The sequence below is a fragment of the Eretmochelys imbricata genome, chromosome 23, assembly GCF_965152235.1.
Source record: "Eretmochelys imbricata isolate rEreImb1 chromosome 23, rEreImb1.hap1, whole genome shotgun sequence".
Lineage (NCBI taxonomy): Eukaryota > Metazoa > Chordata > Testudines > Cheloniidae > Eretmochelys > Eretmochelys imbricata.
Genome location: NC_135594.1, coordinates 2428199 through 2448841, shown reverse-complemented (window position 1 = coordinate 2448841; position 20643 = coordinate 2428199). Strand labels below are relative to the sequence as shown.

Sequence of the window (20643 nt, the reverse complement as noted above, 5' to 3'; positions counted from 1 at the left end):
AAGGGCGATTAAAATGAAACCTGCCCATTTAAAAGAAAAAATCCTCTTGAGTAACGGGTCCAAGCAGGAAAGCGTAAGGGGACAAATCTCCTTAAAAGAACAGGTCCATTTCCATGTGCCTGTACGAAACCAGCTGGGAGAGAAATTCCATTTAAACACCACCCTGCTCGATTTATTTTTAGCACCGCTTTCTATACCAGTCAATGGTGCAGGAAGTTAGCAAGATGCCTATGGAAAGAGGAAATTAAGATCTTTCACCAATTACTAAAGACTGTTGCCTTTTGTTTTTCAGGTGCACTGCATAACTCGGATTAAAATATACAAAACTCTTCCAGCTTGGCTGCTGAGGCGAGAACATGAAGAGGGGAGGAAAAAGCAAGAGAAATTCAGTGCTAGTAAGAGTCAATGACTGAGAGCAACTCACACACTGCTGATAATGATCATTCACCTCATTCTAACGAAGGCCAGGCCGCATTGTGCCAGCCGCTGTATGAGACACAGTCCTTGGCCTATGAAACTCCCAGTCTAGCTAGACGAGACTATCCCAGGGGAGAAGAAAGGAAGGGTGATTTATCCCATTTCACAGACGGGGAAACTGAGGCCCAGAGAGGCTAAATGACTTACCCAAGCTCTCACAGGAAGTCCACTGCAGGACAGGAACTGGTCCCAAATCTCCTGAGTCCCCATCCAGGGCTAAGCAGCAGGACAGCCCAGAGATAGAGAAATAACCCTGGCCTTTGTCTGGCACGGTACAGACCTCATGGCGCTTTCAGTAACTCCACCCCCTGCTCTGTATTTATTGGTGGTTCCCAAACTTTGGCCCCCCCATGACCCCTGCTGGGCCCCGAGAACAGCTGGCCATGCCCGTGGGGCTAGTCCACCCTCCGTCTGACTAGCGGGCGCTGAAGAGCATTCAAAGCAGTGTAAAATTTAATAAACTCTCCCCAGGCATCACTGTTCCCTGGCAATGTGCGTCTGCAAATAGGGGCAGGGGGCTCTAAAATGAAAAAGGGAGAAGGTGCAAGGGGTGGAATGAAAAAAACCCACCCCCACCCCGCTTGCAGCCCCATTTGATGGAAGAGGCTAGAGGACACTGACTCCAGGGGGTGCAGAACATTTTCGAAAATCCATCCCTGTGTGTTCAAAGTCTTACCCCAGCCTCAAGCCATATGCTGCAGAAAGCTCCTGCCAGGTCCCAGCGGCTGGCCAAGGGAGGCCACGCTGGAACTCAAGCTGGTTTATCTGTAGTTAGCAGCTGGCTTCTCACTAAAGAGTTTGGGCCCCATTTCAAGAGCCTGGCGATCCGCTGATTCACATCCCCTAACCCATCACTGGGGACTGGAGCAGAGGGCAGCCACCAAAGCCCCAAGATTTGTATATTTCATCATTTGTGTTACTGCAGCACGGGGAGCCTCGGCGAGCACCGGACGCACACCTGGGACAAGACGGTCCCTGCCCCAAAGGGCTTCCATCGTAAGCCAGGCAAAGACTGGGAAAAGGAAAGCCGGGTTCCGAGATGGGGCGTGGGCACCAGCAGCAAAGGCAAAGAACAGAAACAGATTTTCCAATCCAGCGTTCAGCCTGCTCTGGCCTGCACCAGAATTCATCCTGATGTTAAAGCAATTCTCACTCTCTCTTTCCTACGCACTCCCCCTGCCATCCCATCCCCTCTCCGCCCCCACACCTACCTGCCATCCCATCACACCCCACCAGCTGCCATTCCACCACAGGGAAAACTGGGGGTGGGAGGAAAGAGTGTCTATCTGGCAGCTCTTTTTAAAGACTTGGAGGTGTGGAAAGAAAAGAGAGAGACCGTACGCTGGAGCCGGGGAGGAGAGAGGGAGGAAGGGCAGGACCAGTGTGGAAGGGGATGGGAAGGGAGACAGGAAGAGGGAGAAGGATTCGGTCTATTAAGGGAGGGAGGCTGAGATAACAGCTCGGCTTCATCCTGGTGTTTCACGTGCCATCTGAGAGCCGCCCACAGAAATCAGAGCAAGGGCAGGAGAAATCCTGCTGAATAGCAGAAAGAGCTTTTCCCAAAGCACGGGGGCTGACGGCTGCAAATGGCCACAGCTCAGAGATGCTGGGTTTTGCCGAGATCACTACTCCCACATCCCTGGACGTTATCGGTTTATTTGTAGTGTATGAAGTGACCGTGTGGTCTAGTGGTTAGAGCTCTGCCCCCAAGCCTGCTTGGCACGTTCCTTCCCTGCCCTGTGCCTCAGTTTCCCCACCTGTAAAACGGGGTAATGAAGCCAAGCTGTTTTGTCAAGTGCTCTGTGATGCACCTGAGAACGGCTTGGTGTCGTGACAGGAGTGCTCCCTAGAGGCCATGCTGTACAGATCTGAGGTAATGAGACGTGCCCGAAGAGGTGAGTCGCGTCCTGAACACAGGACGGAGAAATGGCTCCACGGGTGCCTCCTGTCCAACACCCAGACACGTGCGTAGCCCTTTGCAGTGGAGGGTCTCACAGCATTTAACAAGCGTTTGCAAATTCAGCCTCACAGGTGCCCGGCCTCCTGGGTGACAAGCTCCCCATGCTACTGTGTGAGTTCACGGCAGCGCTGGGAATAAAACCGACATCTCCGGACCCCAGCGCCTCTAACAAAACTTCTCTTCCCCCTTCCGCCCACTCATTCGGCCCCACTGCCTCAGACTGGGCAGCTAGAGAACCCCGACTCACATCTCTGTCCCTAGCTGCTTCCAGCCTTTGCCAACCCCTGCAGACCCCAAAACCCCACAGAGGAGATTCAGAGGGACCCAGCTTAGAAAGAGTCACACAATCCCAATAATTCAGCTCGGCTCAGCAGCAACCACGGTCGACTCTCCCAGCCGTCTGGGAAGCACGCTGCTCCCTCTTGGCTGCATTGGAGAAGGCAGAACTCCCGGGTGCCCTCAGGGAAATACGGAGCCCAAGGCCTGCGTGCATCATGCAGGAAATTAGTCAGATATTCCCTCCCGGCAGGCTTTGGAACTGACAAACCCTGATGCTTGCCACAAGCTGGTGTCTAATATTAAAGGTGATTTCTTCTCTGGCAGGGGTATATGGGGCTGCTGCTCTGACAGATGGTCCTGCCTGTCCCTGGCACCTGTGGCATGGCAGGCTGTCAGGTGGTGAGCCAGGCCTCCTGGGGAGCTACTCCCTGCTCTCCCCCCTCCCCTGATTCACGGGGTGACCCCAGGCACCCCCTTCAGAAACTGACCAATGTCCATCTTCCTGCTAGTCGGGGGTTTGCCCCCCTGTTCCGTTCGCGAGGCCACTCCGGAACCCACTTGACGCAAAGACAGCACGTGATGGCGAATCCAGTGCCTCCCTGCATCGATTCTTCCATGGGTTAAAGACCCTCACTGCTAAACACAAGCCCATTTCTAGTCTCCACTTGTCTGGCTTCAGCTCCCAGCCACTGGCTCTCACTGGCCTTTGCCTGCTTAACCAAGGGGTTCTCAGAAATCACTTCCCACTTGCAAACCGCTTACCCTTCTCTGGCCGGGGGACCTGCTCCAAATTGAATGCCCAGGAGCTCCTCCATTAAAGGATCACCTCCAATTTATAAGGGGAGAGCCCCAAATGTGCCCTGAAACGTGGCCTGCAGCCCTGTTAGCAGGGACCTCCAACTAGCTCCACACCCCCTTACCAGGGGGGACACAGATGACAGCAAGACACTGGGTGCATGGGAACTTTTACTGGACCGGGCCGGGGCGGGAGGGGGTGTTAATGTAAACATCCATCCAAGGCAGCTGTGGCCCTCGGTGTCACCGTTCAGGGTCTCTTGTGCCACGGGCTGGCCCCTGGTTGGCTGGCACAGCGTGGGCAAAGGGACTGGAGAAGTCCGATCTTCGTTCTTTGCTCTCCCCAGCAGCAGGGGAGCGCCTGGCACGTGCTGCGTGTACCAGGCATATGCTGCATGGAACTGGCACACGTCCACGTCAGGGAGGCTACAGCACAGCTTCCTGGTTGGCTGTTCCACTCTCACAGACAAAGGTCCGTTAGGGCTGGATCCTCTGTCATGTCCTGATCTCGCCCTGCCGCCACCATCATTGTCCCCCTGGCCCTTCCCAGGGCAAGGGGCCTCTCTGACTGCCAGCCCTTCCCGGAGCTCCTGCGGAGAGCAGGATCCTGCAACCAGGCTGGCCAGAAATCAGCTGCGATGTGGCGAGCGCAGGCCATGCCCAGTTATTCCTCTGTTGCTTCCCCGTCCGCACTGGCATCTCGCACCCGCTGGGAGATGCGGCTGTGGCTCGCCCGCCGTGCCACCTTCTGGCGAAGCCTCTCCAGAAGGCACTGAGCCGTCTGCTTCAGGCTATGCTGTGTGGGAGGAGAAGGGAGAGAAGCAGTGACCTGGTGAGCGGGACGGGCACAGAGAGGTTACAGCACGGCTACTGACAACCCCAACTTCCTTCAGGAGCCAGCTCATATCGCCCACCTGCCGGAACTCGCTTCAGCCAACCCGACAGGCCTCCTCTCCCGCCGCTCGACTGGCCTAGCGCTCGCTTCTGCTAACCCTGCACATGCATATGCACAAGAACCTTCTCCTCTGCAGTCCTGCCCGCCTGTCTCGCTCCATGTCATGTCAAATCTCCCAGGCCGTGAGCCTGCTAGGGCAGGGACTGCCTTGTGCGTTCCTTGTCTGGACAGCTCCCATCACAATGGGTTCCTAGGTGCTGGCAGAATGATAACCAATCTCCGCTGAACGGATCTGCTCTTTCTTTCTCTGCTAGTTGTTCTGTATCCTGGCTCGTGTCTTTAACTCTGGCAAGCAGCCTGGGATGCATCGTGCATAGAACGCACGTTGCAAAATCGTCTGGCATTTCTGACTGCACCCCGATGTCAAACTGCGGGACTCAGGCCTGGCACCTTTCCCTTGTGACAGCTGGGTTTACAGGCGGCGTTTGGGGCTGTTCTTAAGGCCGACCATGGGGAGCCGGACTAGGGCAACTCAGACGTTTGCCTTTTCTCAGCCCTAGAAACAGTCTCCCTCTTCCTTCCTACAGTCAGCAAGGGCAGAAACTCCTGCCTCCGTTTACGAGGCTGCGGCTCTCCAGGAAGATTCTCCGAGAGGACAAAACCTGCAGTACAAGGACCATGGGGCTAGGGCGGCCCTCCCAACCCTGGGCAGCTCCTGTTGGAGCAGTGCCTGGTATGTAAGCTCCCCATTGCTGCATGAAACATTCTGGCTGTGCTCTGCAGCACCTGTGCTGGGGACATTTGCCACCACTTGGAAATGGGGTTTTTACACCCCCATTTGCTGCCCTTCTCTGTTCCCCGGCATGCAGGGGCTGGCGTTTCTATTTTAAATGAATCGTTAATAGGCAAAGAGCAGAGAGGAGAAGGGACTCAACTGAGCTATGAATTCTGAGCTCGTTACCCTCAGCCTATACAAGCGTCGGTGGATTCCCAGCAAGGTAAGGCCCAGGGAATCTAAACACGATAAAAGGAAATACTCCTTCGTGTGGTGGGAAGGTACAGGAGGTGGTGTTCACAGCACAACGGATCAGAGAGTCAGTTATCACGACGCTTCTATCACCAATAACATTTGCGGCTAAGATAGGAAGAGCCAAATCTACTGCATCAGCAGATCACTGCAAGGAATCCCCCCTGTCTTCCCATATCGTTGGCCTGTGACACTATCAGGAGTTGGGAAAGGTTTTTTTTCTAAATCATCTTCTGTACCCGGCACTGGGCACTGCTGAATGCTGCACCTCCCGACTGGATGGACCAGTGACCAGAGCCAGTACAGAAAGAGGCAGGAATACCCAACTAGATGGCTCAACAGTCTGCAGAGGTCAAACAAAACCAGCTTCCTACATCCCTCCTCTCCAGCCATGCTTGGCATCCCCAGAGTTCTGCAGTATGGATCTTATCAGCTCTGGGAATTCTGGGAGACTCCCGATTGGCTAGTGAGAGGGGCAGACTCCCTCAGGGTGGAACATCTCACAACTGCAAGGGTGGGAGACCCGATTCCCAGAAATAGGGACCACAAGGATACATCAGAAATCTAACTTTAAAATATTACTCACACATTTCTTGCAGTATATTTCTTCCCCAAAGATTGCAGAGGATTTAAGCCACATATGCAAGGATCACTTCACCTGCCACAGGCATGTAACCACCTCCAGGCTGGGATGTGGCAGCTCTTTAACATCTGCATAGCAACCCCACGCACCAGTTTAGGACAGGAAGTGAGGCAGAACCCCGTGTCCAACTAACAGGAGAGTTTTCAGCCAGAGAGAACGTCATTATCGTTCTCCAGGACACTGGGACAGCTAAAGTCGGAGGGCTACTGAGATCTGCTTGGCCTTCTCGGAGGGGCCAACTCACCTGCAGAACATGCAGCCCCTTCAGACACACCACAGCCAGCTCACAGAGCCCGTCGCAGGTCAGGTCTGCGTACTCCATGGACAGCAGGGGGCTGGGGAAACTCCGCGTCCAGAGCAGCTGAAACTCCCCAGCGGGCTGCGCCGAGGCTTCGGCCCCTGCTGCACCAGCTCCGGTAGCTCCTGAGTGCCTGTACTCGTAACAGAGCAGCTCCTGCAACGGGGGAAGAGAGAAACGTGCCGGGAAGCAGGCAGGCAAGTCTGCAGGTGGACAGATGGGCCCTGCTAATGATGGCCAGGCTGCGCGGGCAGGGGGGGCGTGACCCAGCGGGACGCAGGCGCAGTGTCAAATGATCAGCATCTGCAAAAGAGCCAGGGAGCTCCTATCAACCCCCATTTCTGAGCAGCCGTCCCGCCTCCAGCAGGCCTGGCATTTACTGGCCCATTTCAGCAGAAGGCATGCACAGGTGCACAGGAAACACACACACACAGTTTAAACCTTGTTAACCAGTAGAACTCCCTGCCACTTGATTTCACTGAAGCCAAGAGCTTAGTGGGATTCAACGAGGGATGTTTGTGTGATTAACAAGAAAATACGGCGTTAGAACAGTGAGGATTTGGCAGGGCTACGGATTTTCCTGCTTTGGGGCATGAGCTGAACTCTAGCCCCTAGGGGGTGTAACAGGGTCTCGCCTTATCTGGTGCTCAACCGGACACTGCCTCAGTTTCCCCAATTTTGCAGCCAAACAAAATCACCACAACCTGGGGCTTTGTACTTTTTATCCTAAGACAGTTCAACTTAAAACCAGGCACACCCAACTTCTGTCTGCAGGCTCACCAGCTCAGGAGACCCCTCCCAACGGCTCCCATCCTCCACACAGACCAGCTGCCACAGCTCCCCCGCTCCTTTGAATCTTTCTCTGAACTCCGGCTGCCCTTTATATCTGGCTAGGGGGTCATATGGCTGAAACAGAGCTGAGGGTTAGAGGGGATCACAAATCGAATATCTGTCAATCACGTGATGCAGTTGTGAAAAAAGTGAATAGCATTCCGGGGTGTGTTAACAGGAGTGTCGCACATAAAACCCGGGAGATAACTGTCCCGCTCTGCTCAGTGGTGGGGAAAACACTTTACTAAAGATGTGGACAAACTGGAGAGAGCCCAGAGGAGAGCAACAAAAATGAGAAAAGGTTTAAAACACCTGACCTAGGAGGAGAGGTTAAAAAAAACTGAGCACGTCTAGTCTGGAGAACAGAGTGAGGGGGAACCTGAGAATAGTCTTTAAGGCTGGTACAAAGAGGATGGTGATCAACTGTTCTCTGTGTCCACTGCTGGTAGGACAAGGAGTAATGGGCTTAATTGGCAGCAAGGGAGATCTAGATTTGGATATTAGGACAAACTTTCTAACTCTAAGGACAGTTAAGCTCTGGGACAGGTGACCCAGGGAGGTTGTGGATTCCCTGTCACTGGAGGATTTAAGACCAGGTTAGGCAAACCCCTGTCTGGGTTGGTCTAGGTTCACTTGACCCTGGCTCAGTGCAGGGGGCTGGATGCAATGCCCTCTCGAGGTCCCTTCCAGCCCGACATTTCGATGATGCTACGGTATGATTCTATGATCTCCCAGCAGCCCTGAACCTGAGTCACATGACCCAGGGCCAGCAGAACCAGGAGGTGAAAATACTGTGGGAGCACCATCCCAGTGTAAACTCATGCATGCCCAGCATGGAGGTGGGGGACGATGGAGGCGAGTGGGACCTAGGGAAGTGTCACAGGCCAGAGAGCAGGTAGAAACCTCCAGGACCCCCCTCCCTTCCCTGCCTGGAGCCAGCTGACCCTCTCCCCCACCTAGCAGAGTCTCAGTACCTCCCCTAACTCCCCCTATTACCCCTCTGCCCCCCATTTGCAGGGAGCTTCTGCCCCCTGGACTCAGCCTGGTAAAAGGGCCAGGCCACCTTCCTCTGAAGCAGCTGGGACTGGCCAATCCCTCGGTGCCCCTATCACAGATTCACACAGCGGATCCCACCTGACACATGCTCTCGCTCCCTGCCTGGGGTCGGCCCTAGACCAGCCCGTTTCAGTGGGTTTCACCATGCAGACAGGGAAGCAGCAGCCCACCTCCAGCAGCCTGCCGTGCCCCTCCACCTACCTGTCCGTATGTGCCCAGGAGTATCTCGGGCGCTCCGTCGAAATCGATGTCCGTCACCAGGGCACAGAGCACGCTGTCATGCCGGTCACTGGCTGGCAGGGTCAGCTGGTCTGCCAGCCCATGGGTCAGGACATTCCTGGGGGGCATGGTGGGGGAAGTTACCAAACACAGAGCAGGGATCTCCCGAGGCCCGGCCCAGCCCCCTACGCGCTCGGCCACACTGCATCTCAAACCACACCCCAGGTAGCCTGGGTTAGGGTCAGGACTGAGGAAGGCTCCTCGGGGGGGACCCTGGCTCCAGGAAAGGCTGCCTGTTGCTGGGCTAGGCGAGCTGTTCCCCTCCTGGTCACGGCCTCGTCTCCAACGGAGCTGGAGGGGAGCAAAGGCCGTGCATTCCGCGTTCGTAGGCGCACACGAGACCGGGGATCCTGCCGATCCAAGCTGCAGGTGAGCTGGCGGGAAGGGACCTGCCCCCAAGCCAGCCAGGCTGCAGCGGCTCTCCAATGCTCAGCCCCACGCTCACTCTGCCCTCGTGACACGGTCATCCCCAGCCAGGGTGTGGAAAGGGCCCCATGGTGGGATGCCGGCAAAGCGCGTCTTGGCACATCCCAGCCCCCAGCACTGACCTGTATACCACGGACAGCTCGATGGTGCTAGTGACAAGAACACTGTAGCCCTGGTCGCCTGCATTACCTAGTGGGAGCAGACACGGCAGGTGGTGATGGGGAGACACACCAGCCAGCGGGCTAACGCTTGGCTCCCAGCCATTGCAGAGCTCGGGGCAGCTTCCCTCTCCGCATCTGCCAGCCAAGCTCATCTGGGCCCTCCTCGACCCCACTCCACCTGCTGCCTTGCTTCAACCTGACTCCGTTGCTGGGGACAAGTGAAGCGGGAAGCAGGACTCCAGTGGCCTGAACCACCCCGAAATGTGCCCCCCAAGACTTAGGGGCACAGAACAAGTGGCTGTGAGCTAACCCACCTGAATCCCAGGCAGCCCCAAAGGACTGGAAACCGGAGCGAGGAAGGGGGCTGGGTCTGTTTGCGAGGGCGAGGGAAAGCATTCTGTACTCTGCGCTGCAAGGGTTAACGTGCATCAGACCCCACAGAGCACCCCATGAGTTACAAATGAACCCCCCCAATGTCCGCTTGGTCAAATCTAAGTCACGCCTCCCACCCCCAGCTCCCTTCGCGCTTACCATTCTGGGCAGGGTCACCCCCGGGGGACGGCAGCGTGAACAGCAGGACCTTGGAGATGGGGCCGTCCTGCTGAATGCTCCAGCTCTGCAGCACCTCTGCAACGGAGAGACACAGGGCGCTGAGGGCAAGGCGGGCGACCAGGCGACAGCTGGGTGGGACTTTTTGGACAAAATGTTCTCCCACCGGGTCACCAAAACCATTAGCGGGAAAGGATCAGTTTTGACGAATTTCCCGACTGAAAAAAAAGTTAAAACGTTTCAGAAAAGTTGGGGCGTGGGAGAGGGGGTGTGGGTTTAAAATTTAACGTAGTTTACACTAAACAAAGGGTTTAAAAAAAAAAAAAAAAAGGTTGTAATCTAAACGTTTGGAAATTAACAAAACGTTTCCACTGACCTGAATCCAGATTCATTTTGGTTTGTCGGGCTGTAAAATCTGGGGGAGGATTTTGACTTTTTGTCCCAATTCGGGATGGAAACGGCTTCAAAATCTCCAACTCCCAGCAGAGATGGGAATGCCCATCAGATCCTGTCTGGCCAAGCCCCTGTCCCGAGGGGTATAGCAGAAAGCTCCCACAGTCCACTCCCCAGGGCTGTGCAGAACCTCGGTTCAGATGAGTTCCCCTCCTTCTCGAGCTAATTCATATTCAATCTAACTAGTGTGTTAGACAGTTTGCGTTTTTGTTTATTTACTAGGTAACCTGCTTTGATCTGTTTGCTATGACTTATAATCACTTAAAATCTATCTTCTGTAGTTAATAAGCTTGTTTTTGCTTTATCTAAACCAGTGAGTTTGAGTGAAATGCATGGGAAAACATAGCTTAAGGGACAAAGGCTGTTGCCTAATCCTCTCCACATTGAGCGGGAGGCGAACTGGATAATAAAATTCATACTGGTTGGGGTTTGGACCAGGGCAGAATGGCACAGCCCTTGGATCCTAGCTTGGGAAGCTGGTGGTTATTTTGGCTGTAGCCTTTCTACTGTTGGTTCGTGCAGTGGCTAGCCAGAAAGCCTGCAGGTAACTGCAGCTGGGTGTGTCCCTACCTGTGTGAATGCTGGTGGAAGTGTAGGGCCAGGAGCAGGTCTGCAGCTTGTCACAGCAGCTCATAGAGAGAGGGAGCCCAGACTGGTGGGTCAGAGGGCTCAGCAGTACCCCAGTTCCAGGTGGCACCACGGGGGGAACCCATCACACCCGGCTCACCCACTGATGTCTTACGTGCCCTTGGAAGGGCAGCCCCGGCTCACCTCTGCTGGCCTGCTCCACCTGGGCCACCCGGACGTAGCCACTCTGGCACCCAAAGGCTGTGAGACGCCGGCCTGAGCCAGGGATGTTGCAGACGTCCAGCCACAGCACGCTGCGGGGGGAAACACAAGACGTGGGGCTGTGCACCGCCGCGGGGAGGGAACGCTGCCCCGAGGAAGAGGAGGTGGGAGAGGAAAGGAAAAGGCAGTGAGAGAGAATACGGCGGGGAAGGAAGAGAACGTGTCGGGGGGACCAGGGGCCGCAGGGCTGAGAGTAGCAGCAGGAAGCCCTTGCATGTGAGCACTAGGCTGAGCCATCTTTAAGGGTGGCCAACAGCACAGAGTTCGCGACCACACTTCCCACTTGCTACAGCGGGGGAGGAGGTCCAGCTAGGTGGGGCGGGCGACCGAGCGTGGGAAAGGCTGGGAACCACTGGTGTTATCGGGGTATAAACCGTGGGTTAGAGCCGCAGCTGCTGTCAAATGGAAGACTCTGCTCCAATGGAGTGACACCGATCGGGGGATCGGGCCTCTGCCCCGCCCACGCTAACACAGACACCTCCTCCCCCACCCTGCCGCTCAGCCCCCCGGGAGAATGCACCCCTAACAAACCATTTCTCCTACTTGCTGGGCAGCTCCTGGAGCTCCGGGAAGAGGTTCTGCACGGGCTGCTCCTCGAACTGGTGCAAGCCTTCATTCTGCAAGGGGAAAGCGGTCCCGTCATCAGTCCAGGCCCAGCCAGAGACTGAGCTCAGATACACTGGGGGCCAATCCCAGTTACTCCCATTGAACTTGCCCCAGTGTGCCTTTGAGGCAGCATGGCCTAGTGGTTGGAACACCACACAGACTCAGGAGACCCGGGATCTATTTCCAGCTCTGCCTTGGCCTGCTGGGCGACCTTGGGCAAAGTCACCTCTCTTTCCCTGTGCCTCAGTTTCCCCATCCCAAAAGGGATGATGAGACCAACCTCCTCTGTAAAGTGCTGTAGGATCTACTGACGGAGTGTACTAGGCAACACTTTGCTATAACCACATGGAACTTTTTTTTTTTAAAAGGAATAGCGCACACAGTCCTTCCCCAACGCAGATACGAGAGCCCTGCATCTCTGGGAAGGAAGTGAACCTGCACCAGGTGTCACACAACAAGCCCCCGGCCGTGTGAGGCGCCAGGGAGGGGAAGAGAGCCACAGGGTGCAATGCAAGTGCAACAGAGCAGGGCTCTTAGTATTAGAGAAGCAACGAAGGGTCATGGTGGATTCTCAGCACTTGGAGTCTAGACAGGACATCTCTTCCTAAGAGCTCTGCTCTAGCTCAACCACAAGCTATGGGCTGGAGGCAGAAAGAACAGGGGGAAATTCTTCAGCCGGTGTTATGCAGGTCAGCACAGAATCCCCCATTTCCTGTCCTAAAGTGCTGTACAGATGGCTGGGGAACAGTTGCCAGACCTCACCCCTTTGGGAGCCACATTTGGCACTGCATGAGCGAGTGCTGCCACACCCCACTCCAGAGGCAGCTGCATGGCAGCCCTGCGTGAGGGATCCCCATGTTATCAGCTGCCCCACCCTATTCCAGAGGTGGCTGCATTTTAGTGAAGGTAAGTAATCCCTGTGTTGGAAAGGAAAGGTGCCAGGCCACACAGGAATCAATTTTTCTCCAAGTGACCTCCAGAGCACATGGCTCTGTACCAGGGCAGAACCCAGCAGCAGGCGGCTCCTCCTGGGCACTGATCTCACCTCTTTGTACAGGTGAATGCAGGGGTCGTTCCCACTCAGCAGAAAGACTGTCTCTGGCTGGTCTCCAACATGGACTCTAGAAGAGCAGAAAAGGAAAATAATTACCAGGAGAAGTGGCGATTCCACACACTTGAGGATCCAGCTGTGGGAAAGGTGCCGCTGGAGGAAAGACTTTGCTGCCGACGGATCCCAAAGCACTTCGCATGGGCCTGGTTCTGAATGGTGCTGAGCACCCTGATTCTCAGGGACTTCAGCAGGACTTGAGGTTGTTTAGCACTTCGGGATCCAGCACACACAGTCCACCGCCACTGCAATGCAGCCAGCTCTGGGGTGGAACGCTGTAACTCTTTAACAGTGAATGGCAGTGCCATTAGGTAGGTTAGGACAGGGGGAGGAGAAATGAAATTGCAAAGGGAATTTAGGAACGCAGAATGGAATTTCCCTGGGATGGAATTTGGACTGGATTCCGCCCAGGGCTGACACGCCTAACTCTTCTCAAGAAAAGTGCTATCAGATCTTTAAGGAGCATGAACAATCCTAGGTCTGGTTTACACCTAAAAACATAGGTTAAAGTAAGCTGCCTGCATCATCCTATTTGCGCACGTGTCTACACCTCCATTTGTCTCTGGCTGTCATAAACGCCCCGTTACAGCAACGCAGTCCAACCACCTCCCCAGGCAGTCTGGCATGATGGCCAACCTACCAAGATCGAGGCAGGGCGAGCATCGACACTGTGTGACCTGCGCTAATCCTAACAGTCCTCCAGCCGCTGTCCCACAATGCCCCATTCCCTGCATCAGTGACCACTCTGGTCACAATTGTAAACTCCACTGCCCAAGGGTCACGGAGACTGGAAGCCACCCCTGCGTGTTTCTGAAATGCCTTTCCTGGATCACCCGCCTTGTTCTGCACAACTGCCCAGCCGACCATGCCCGTTCCACGTACTAGACACACCCGGGCCCCGAAAGACAGGATGGCAAATCCCAGAGTCTTCAATGTCTTTTTTACAGCTGATGTTTAAAGCAGAGAGGGGCCGGGGGGATGGACGGTCATGCCACGTGGAGCGGTGATTGCTAGTGTGAGCTCGCAGGCTCGTGTATGGGAAGAAAAGAGAATGGCGGAGCGATATACGTACTCCGCATGGTACAGCTGGAATGGGGTGAACTGCAGCTCCAGGTTCAAGCAGCTTTCTGGAGGGGAAGAACAGAGATGAGTAAGAAGGTAAATCGGACACAGAATTACCTGCCGGTTCTCTAACAAAACACCACCACAAATCACACCACAGGCTCTCCGAGAGTCAGAGGCTGCGGCCCAGAGGACCTGCTTTGAAGGTTAGCATTCCTGAAATCGACGCTTTAACCCCCATCTCCAAGGAAGCAGTAGATGCCCGTGTGGCCAGGGATCTAAGAGATCGGCACTCAACTCCCAGGGCTGCCACAGGTTCACTGTGTGACCCTGGCCAATCACGGCACCTCTCCAGGCCTCACGCCCTCACTGGAGAGCAGTGACAGGGCAGCTAGAGTTAAGGTTACAGTCAGCTTTCTGTTTCAAGCTGGACTCTTCTGTGGCCTCTAAAATCGGCAGGGGAACTTAGATTGAACAGGAATGTGGTGTGCCTCATGGGGGCGCAAGATAGGCTAGTGAGCCGTATTGGGGGTCATGCAACAAAGGGGTTTCTGAGACACAGACACCTCCCCACCCCTCGAAAGAGCTTTTCTTAAGGTTCACAGATTTTTTCCAATACGCAACAGGGTTCAAAGCGGGTTGTGAAAGGATAAAATGAGGGTGACAATACTTCCTTCAGCTTACTGTTTGGCTGCCCTGGCTGTTAGCCTGTACACTCTTTGGGGCAGGGACTGTCTCTTACTAGGTGCATGTGCAGCGCCCGGCACAATGGGGGCCTGATCTCGGTTGGGGTCTGGGCAGCGCCTGGCGCAAATGGGACCTAATCTTGGTCAGGGTCTGGGGCAGTGCCTGGTACAATGGGGGCCCTAATCTCAGTTGGGGTCTCTAGGCATACCATAATATTCATAATTCAAATTAGGCTGGGGAACAGATAGTCATTCTGTCAATCTTGCACTGCCCCCTGCCCTCCTCCCCTAGCTATGGGCTAAACGGGACGTAGCAGGAATTAAAGAGGGGAGAGGAACCTACCCAGGATTCTAGGAAAGCTGAAGGGCCTAAAATTTAACAAGAGCCTCCTGATACTATTTCCTTTTTAACATGTTTCCATAGTAAGACGACAGGGGGACCCGAATAAATCCATAAGTATCTTCAAGATGAGGATTGCAACAGTGTTAAAATCCCGGCCACCCAGCTCAGTTCTGCAGACAGTACATTTAATCTGACTGAAGGATGCGTGCACTAGCAAAAGTTACACTAGGCAGCCAATTCTAGCAAGAATTCTCTGAAGTAACTTAAAGATCTTCATCTCTGGAACAAAATCTTCATCTCTGGATCATTTTTCAGCACCTGTCAGCCTGCAGAATCCCCAAGGGTAACTCACCTACTGTTAGGATAAAGATATTCAGGCCTGTCTGCAAAGGCCTGTACTTTAAGAATTTAGGTGTATTCTTATCACTTGGCTAGTTCTAGAGGTATAAAAGAAAGAATCAAAATCACTGTCTGCCAGTGTAAGGGCCTTCTCTTACTGTGACAGTCTGAGGCCCTGTTCTTAGGCTAAGGCCTTTGGCTAAGCAGCAGAGGCAGCCATAAGCTGGGAAGCGACCGGTCACCTCCTCACATTCCAAACTAGTCACACTGAAATAAGGTGCTATTGGGCCGTTAGGCACTATCAGGACAGGATTGTATTCCTATCACCTCCAGAGAAAGGGAAGTGCCTAGAAAATGTAAAAGGAAACTTAGTTTGATAGCATCCAGTCTGGCAAGAACTCACTTATCAATAGCTGGGATGTGAAATCCTCACTTCTGTATTGTCTTGTCATTATAGTTCCCACTTTGCTATTGTTTGTCTGTATAATCTCTGTCTGGTTCTGTGATTGTTCCTGTCTGCTGTATAATTAATTTTGCTGGGTGTAAACTAATTAAGGTGGTGGGATATAATTGGGTACATAATCATGTTACAATATGTTAGGATTGGTTAGTTAAATTTCAGGTAAATGATTGGTTAAGGTATAGCTAAGCAGAACTCAAGTTTTACTATATAATCTGTAGTCAATGAGGAAGTGAGGGGGTGAGGGGGTGGGTGGGGGAGATGGGAACAAGGGTGCAGAAATTGGAATCATGTTTTGCTAAAGGGGGAAATGGGAACAGGGAATGGGGGTAAGAAAATTGGAATCATGTTTTGCTAAAGGGGGAAATGGGAACAGGGAATGGGGGTAAGGAAGTTGGAATCATGTTTGGCTAAGGGCAGGAATGGGAACAGGGACACAGGTATAAGGCTCTGTGGTGTCAGAGCTGGGAAGGAGGATACTAAGGAAGGAAACTGAAATCATGCTTGCTGGAAGTTCACCCCAATAAACATCAAACTGTTTGCACCTTTGGACTTCGGGTATTGTTGCTCTCTGTTCATGCGAGAAGGACCAGGGAAGTAAGTGGGTGAAGGAATAAGCCCCCTAACACCTACCACTAAAATGCAGCCACCTCTTGGGTGGGCTACAGCAGCTGTTCAACAGCACACAGAACTGCCATAGCATTGCAACTGTTATTTGCGGTTTATTATTTCGATTACAGCAGCACCCACAAGCCAGAGCCCATCATGCCAAAGGCCGTACAGACATACAGGAAGGGACAGTCCCTGCTCGGAAGGGCAGAAAGTTCCGCAACTGGAACAAACGTGGGAACTTTAGGAAGACAATACCATTACTCACATTGGCCAGGACCCCAGGGATGACAACCAGAGCTTTAGGGAAAGCGTGGGGGGACCTTTTGCAACCTGTAACTGGCCAGATTTCAGTTAGGTCTTCTCTGAAAGAGGGTGCCTCACAGGGGAGAGCGCCCACCCTTCAGAGCACTCCCAGTTGAGTCATCAACACCACTCCCTGAAGCACCTGTGTTTTCCCTAGAGGTCCCCCAGCTAAGTACTGAGCCAGGCTGATGCGGCTTAGCTTGTAAGATGTGACAAGATCGCAGCCCTTGGGTTGACTGCAGGAGGCCAATTATATTTACTCTCTGCTGCCCCGCTCCCACCAGACAACAGCACAGAGGTCAGAGGTCAGACGTTAGCTTGGTTACTTACGTGCGATGGAGTCCAGGTTATATTCCGATCCAGGCTCATAGTCACAATAAATGTTCAGAAACGGACTCGCTTTATCTCCAGAGTCCTGGAGAGAGAGAGGGAAAGAGGAACCCGTCTGAGGATCATCAGCGATGTTAGCTTAGGGAGTAACAGAACCCGTGAGGTTCATTTCAAAGCACAACATTTTTAAAAGGACACATTATCATACCATTTCCGTAAGGGAACGGACAGTTCTGGGGACCAACAATGGAGTCTAAATCCTAGCCCTCTGCTATTATTTATTATATAGGACCCCTGGTCATGAACCAGCATGCCACGGCGCTAGGCAGAAACTCAGAACAAAACCACACTCCCTACCCCACAAAGCTTACAGTCTAATTATCTCACTAGAGACAACAGATGGACCTGGACTGAGGAGTACAAGGGAACAATACCTGCCTGTAGAATAGGCAGCTAATCAGGGGCTCAAAGCTGTCACTGTCATGGGAATAACAGCTGGTTCAGTGGCCTATGTAACGTCAAGCACTTTCCATCAGTAGATCTCAAAGCACTTTCTAAAGGAGGGTGGTATAATTATCTCCATTTTACAGAAGGGAAAACTGAGGCACAGAGCAGGTCTCAGACCTCTTTCATGCTAGCTGTCTCAGCAAAGAAGCCAAGAATTTGGGCTGAGATTTTTCATATGAGCCTAAGGGACTTAGGCACCCAAATCCAATTGAAAGTCAGCGGCAATTGGGCATCTAAGTCATTTAGCCTCTCTGGGTCTCCACTGCCTATCTGTACACTGAGGATAATAGCATGGATCTACCTCAGAGGAGTGGTGTAAGAATAAGCACATTAAAGACAATGAGGAGCTCAGACACTGCAGAAACGAGGATCATATTAGGTCGCTAGATTAGACAGATGTGCATGGAGTTAGTTAGATTAGATCTGCACCCAGGACACATGGCAGGACTGTGTACGCAGTGTAGAGGTTTGCCCTGCTGCTGACTGGGATGAAGCAGTTTTGTTGCTCGCTACATCCTCAGGGATTTCACTTCAGCACCTTCCACAGGCCTACATGCACTTTAAAATGCAACAAACTCCATCTGTTGAAGAACGCAGAGGGCAGGAACGGAAAAGCAGGTACCTTAATGAAAGTTATTCCCACCACGAGACCCCTCTTCGGCGGCGACTTGCTGAAAGTGTCAATCGAGACAATCTCAGCATCAACTGCCAAGAAACAATAAATCATTGACACAACTGGTTACTATTATTTGTACCAGGGAACAGGTCCCCATGGTGCTAGGGTTGTACAAGCACAGACTAAAATAACAGTCCCTGCCTTGCAGAGTTTACCATTTTAGATTAACAGTTTAAATTTTTGCCAAAGGTCACAAAGTTTAATGCAATAATAATAAACTTTGCACAATACTTGACTCCTGTTTGCAGGCCTTATACAAACAAAGAGTGTTTTTCCATAACCTCTCAGGTGCCTTTAAAAACAATGGCTACATTTCACCAGAGGGAGGATCTCAAAGCAATTTACAAAGATCAGTCCCATTATCCTCATTCCAGAGACAGAGAGAAACTGAGACACAGGTCCAAGGCCACACAAAGAATCCTCAGGAAAGCTAGGAACAGAACCCAGGAGTCCCCATTCCCTGTTCTAACCTCAAAACCTCACTCCTCTCCCAAAACCCAGGAGTCCTGACTCCCAGCCCCCTGACCTAACAATGACTACCAGACCCTCCCTCTGCCCCTAATCTGACCTCTCTCACCAAGGAAATAACTGAAAAGGTCCCTGTCACCCACCTCGGGTGGACTCACCCCAACCTGAGTGTGCTCCCTAACCCCTCTCCCCAGGAATGGAGGTGAACTGAAGCACCCCCAACCCCAGAATGACCCCCTGACCCCTCTCACCAGGGGTATAGGTGCACTGTAGTTCCGATGAAGTGAGCTGTAGCTCACGAAAGCTTATCCTTAAATAAATTTGTTAAGTCTCTAAGATGCCACAAATACTCCTATGTCCTTTTTGCAGTACCCTTGGCCACCCACCCCTGCGTGACCTCTGGCCCCTCTCACCAGGGATGTGGGTGAATTGTAGCCCCCTGGCCACCCACCCCTACGTGACCCCTGACCCCAGAACGACCCCCAGCCCCTCTCACCGGGGATGTAGGTGAATTGTAGCCCCCTGGCCACCCACCCCCGCGTGACCCCTGACCCCAGAGTGACCCCCGGCCCCTCTCACCAGGGATGTGGGTGAACTGCAGCTCCCTGGCCACCCACCCCTGCGTGATCCCTGACCCCAGAACAACCCCTGATGCTTTCACCAGGGATGTACGTGAATTGCAGCCCCCTGGCCACCCACCCCCATGTGACCCCTGACCCCAGAACGACCCCCAACCCCTCTCACCAGGGAGGTGGGTGAACTGCAGCCCCCGAGGCCACCCACCCCAGGTGACCCCTGACCCCAGAACAACCCCTGGCCCCTCTCACCAGGGATGTGGGTGAACTACAGCCCCCTGGCCACCCACCCCTGCGTGACCCCTGACACCAAAGCGACCCCCAACCCCTCTCACCGGGGATGTAGGTGAACTGCAGCCCCCGGGGCCACCCACCCTGCGTGACCCCTGACCCCAGAGTGACCTCCGGCCCCTCTCACCAGGGATGTGGGTGAATTGTAGCCCCCTGACCACCCACCCCTGCGTGACCCCTGACCCCAAAACGACCCCTGGTCCCTCTCACCGGGGATGTAGGTGAATTGTAGCCCCCTGGCCACCCACCCCGCGTGACCCCTGACCCCAGAGTGACCCCCGGCCCCTCTCACCGGGGATGTGGGTGAACTGCAGCCCCCTGGCCACCCACCCCGCGTGACCCCTGACCCCAGAGTGACCCCCGGCCCCTCTCACCGGGGATGTAGGTGAACTGCAGCCCCCTGGCCACCCACCCCGCATGACCCCTGACCCCAGAGTGACCCCCGGCCCCTCTCACCGGGGATGTGGGTGAACTGCAGCCCCCTGGCCACCCACCCCGCGTGACCCCTGACCCCAGAGTGACCCCCGGCCCCTCTCACCAGGGATGTAGGTGAACTGCAGCTCCCGGGCCACCGGCCGCAATTTCTGCCGCAGGTCCTGGTAGCGGAAGTAAATCACCTTCCCCTTCAGGGTGGCCACCAGGAGCCCCCTGGGGCCCCCGCCGCAGGCTCGCCCGGGGCCCGCCGCGCCCTCGGGCCCGGGCCCGCCCGCCGCCTCCAGCCCCGCCTCCCGCTCCGGGCCCCCCCGCCCGCCGGCCCCGCGGCCCGGGCCGCCCCCGGCCAGCGCCGCCAGCCCGTAGACGTTGCTCTGGGAGGCCAGGCGGGTGAAGCTGTCCTCCGGCAACGGGCAGCCCCGGCGCGCCCCCGGGGGCTGAGGCGGCTCCATGCCCCCTCGTCCCGCGGCCACCCGCCCTCCCGGGTCAGGCAGCTCAGCGGACACCTCCCCGCGGAGGGGTCCTCGCCGGCCGGCCGGGCAGGCGCTCGCGGGGGCAGCTCGGCCAGGCGGGCGGGCCTCGCGCAGCCACGGGCGCCAGCGTCGCGGCGGGTGACGTCACGAGGCCGGGCAGGGCAAGGTGCCCGGAGCCAAAATGGCGCCTGCGGGGCAGCGGGATGGAGCCGTGTCCTCTCGCGGAGGGGAGGGGAGGGTGGAGGGTGGTCTGGGTCAGCCCCCCCGCATGCATGGGGTAGGGGATGGGGAAGTCGCCCCATGGGGCAGGAGCTGGGAGGGGTCACTTGAGGCAGCCCCCCCAGGGGCAAGGCGGCCACGCCCCCTCTGCGGGGGAGGGGACAGAACGGTCCCC

General features: G+C 54.8%; 1 protein-coding gene across 1 annotated transcript; it reads right to left on the bottom strand.

The window, feature by feature from the left end:
• Nucleotides 1-3669: 3669 nt before the first annotated feature.
• KPTN (kaptin, actin binding protein) lies at nt 3670-20254 on the bottom strand. The gene is made up of 12 exons (XM_077840537.1): nt 19883-20254; nt 17957-18039; nt 16828-16912; nt 13765-13819; nt 12630-12705; nt 11522-11595; nt 10901-11010; nt 9659-9754; nt 9089-9155; nt 8463-8598; nt 6321-6530; nt 3670-4307 (listed from the first exon to the last, which is right to left on the bottom strand). The coding sequence occupies exons 1-12, from the start codon at nt 20226-20228 to the stop codon at nt 4176-4178; spliced, it is 1470 nt and encodes a 489-aa protein (XP_077696663.1). The 5' UTR covers nt 20229-20254; the 3' UTR covers nt 3670-4175.
• Nucleotides 20255-20643: the final 389 nt, after the last annotated feature.

What these genes read in the sequence shown, in the direction of transcription:
- KPTN (XM_077840537.1), bottom strand. Translation starts at nt 20,228, where the DNA reads ATGGAGCCGCCTCAGCCCCCGGGGGCGCGCCGGGGCTGCCCGTTGCCG. An exon ending in GGTGGAGCAGGCCAGCAGAG is followed by an intron (nt 9,755 to 10,900) that starts GTGAGCCGGGGC and finishes TCTCCGTTGCAG; the next exon opens with AGGTGCTGCAGAGCTGGAGC. An exon ending in GGGTGACCCTGCCCAGAATG is followed by an intron (nt 9,156 to 9,658) that starts GTAAGCGCGAAG and finishes TGCTCCCACTAG; the next exon opens with GTAATGCAGGCGACCAGGGC.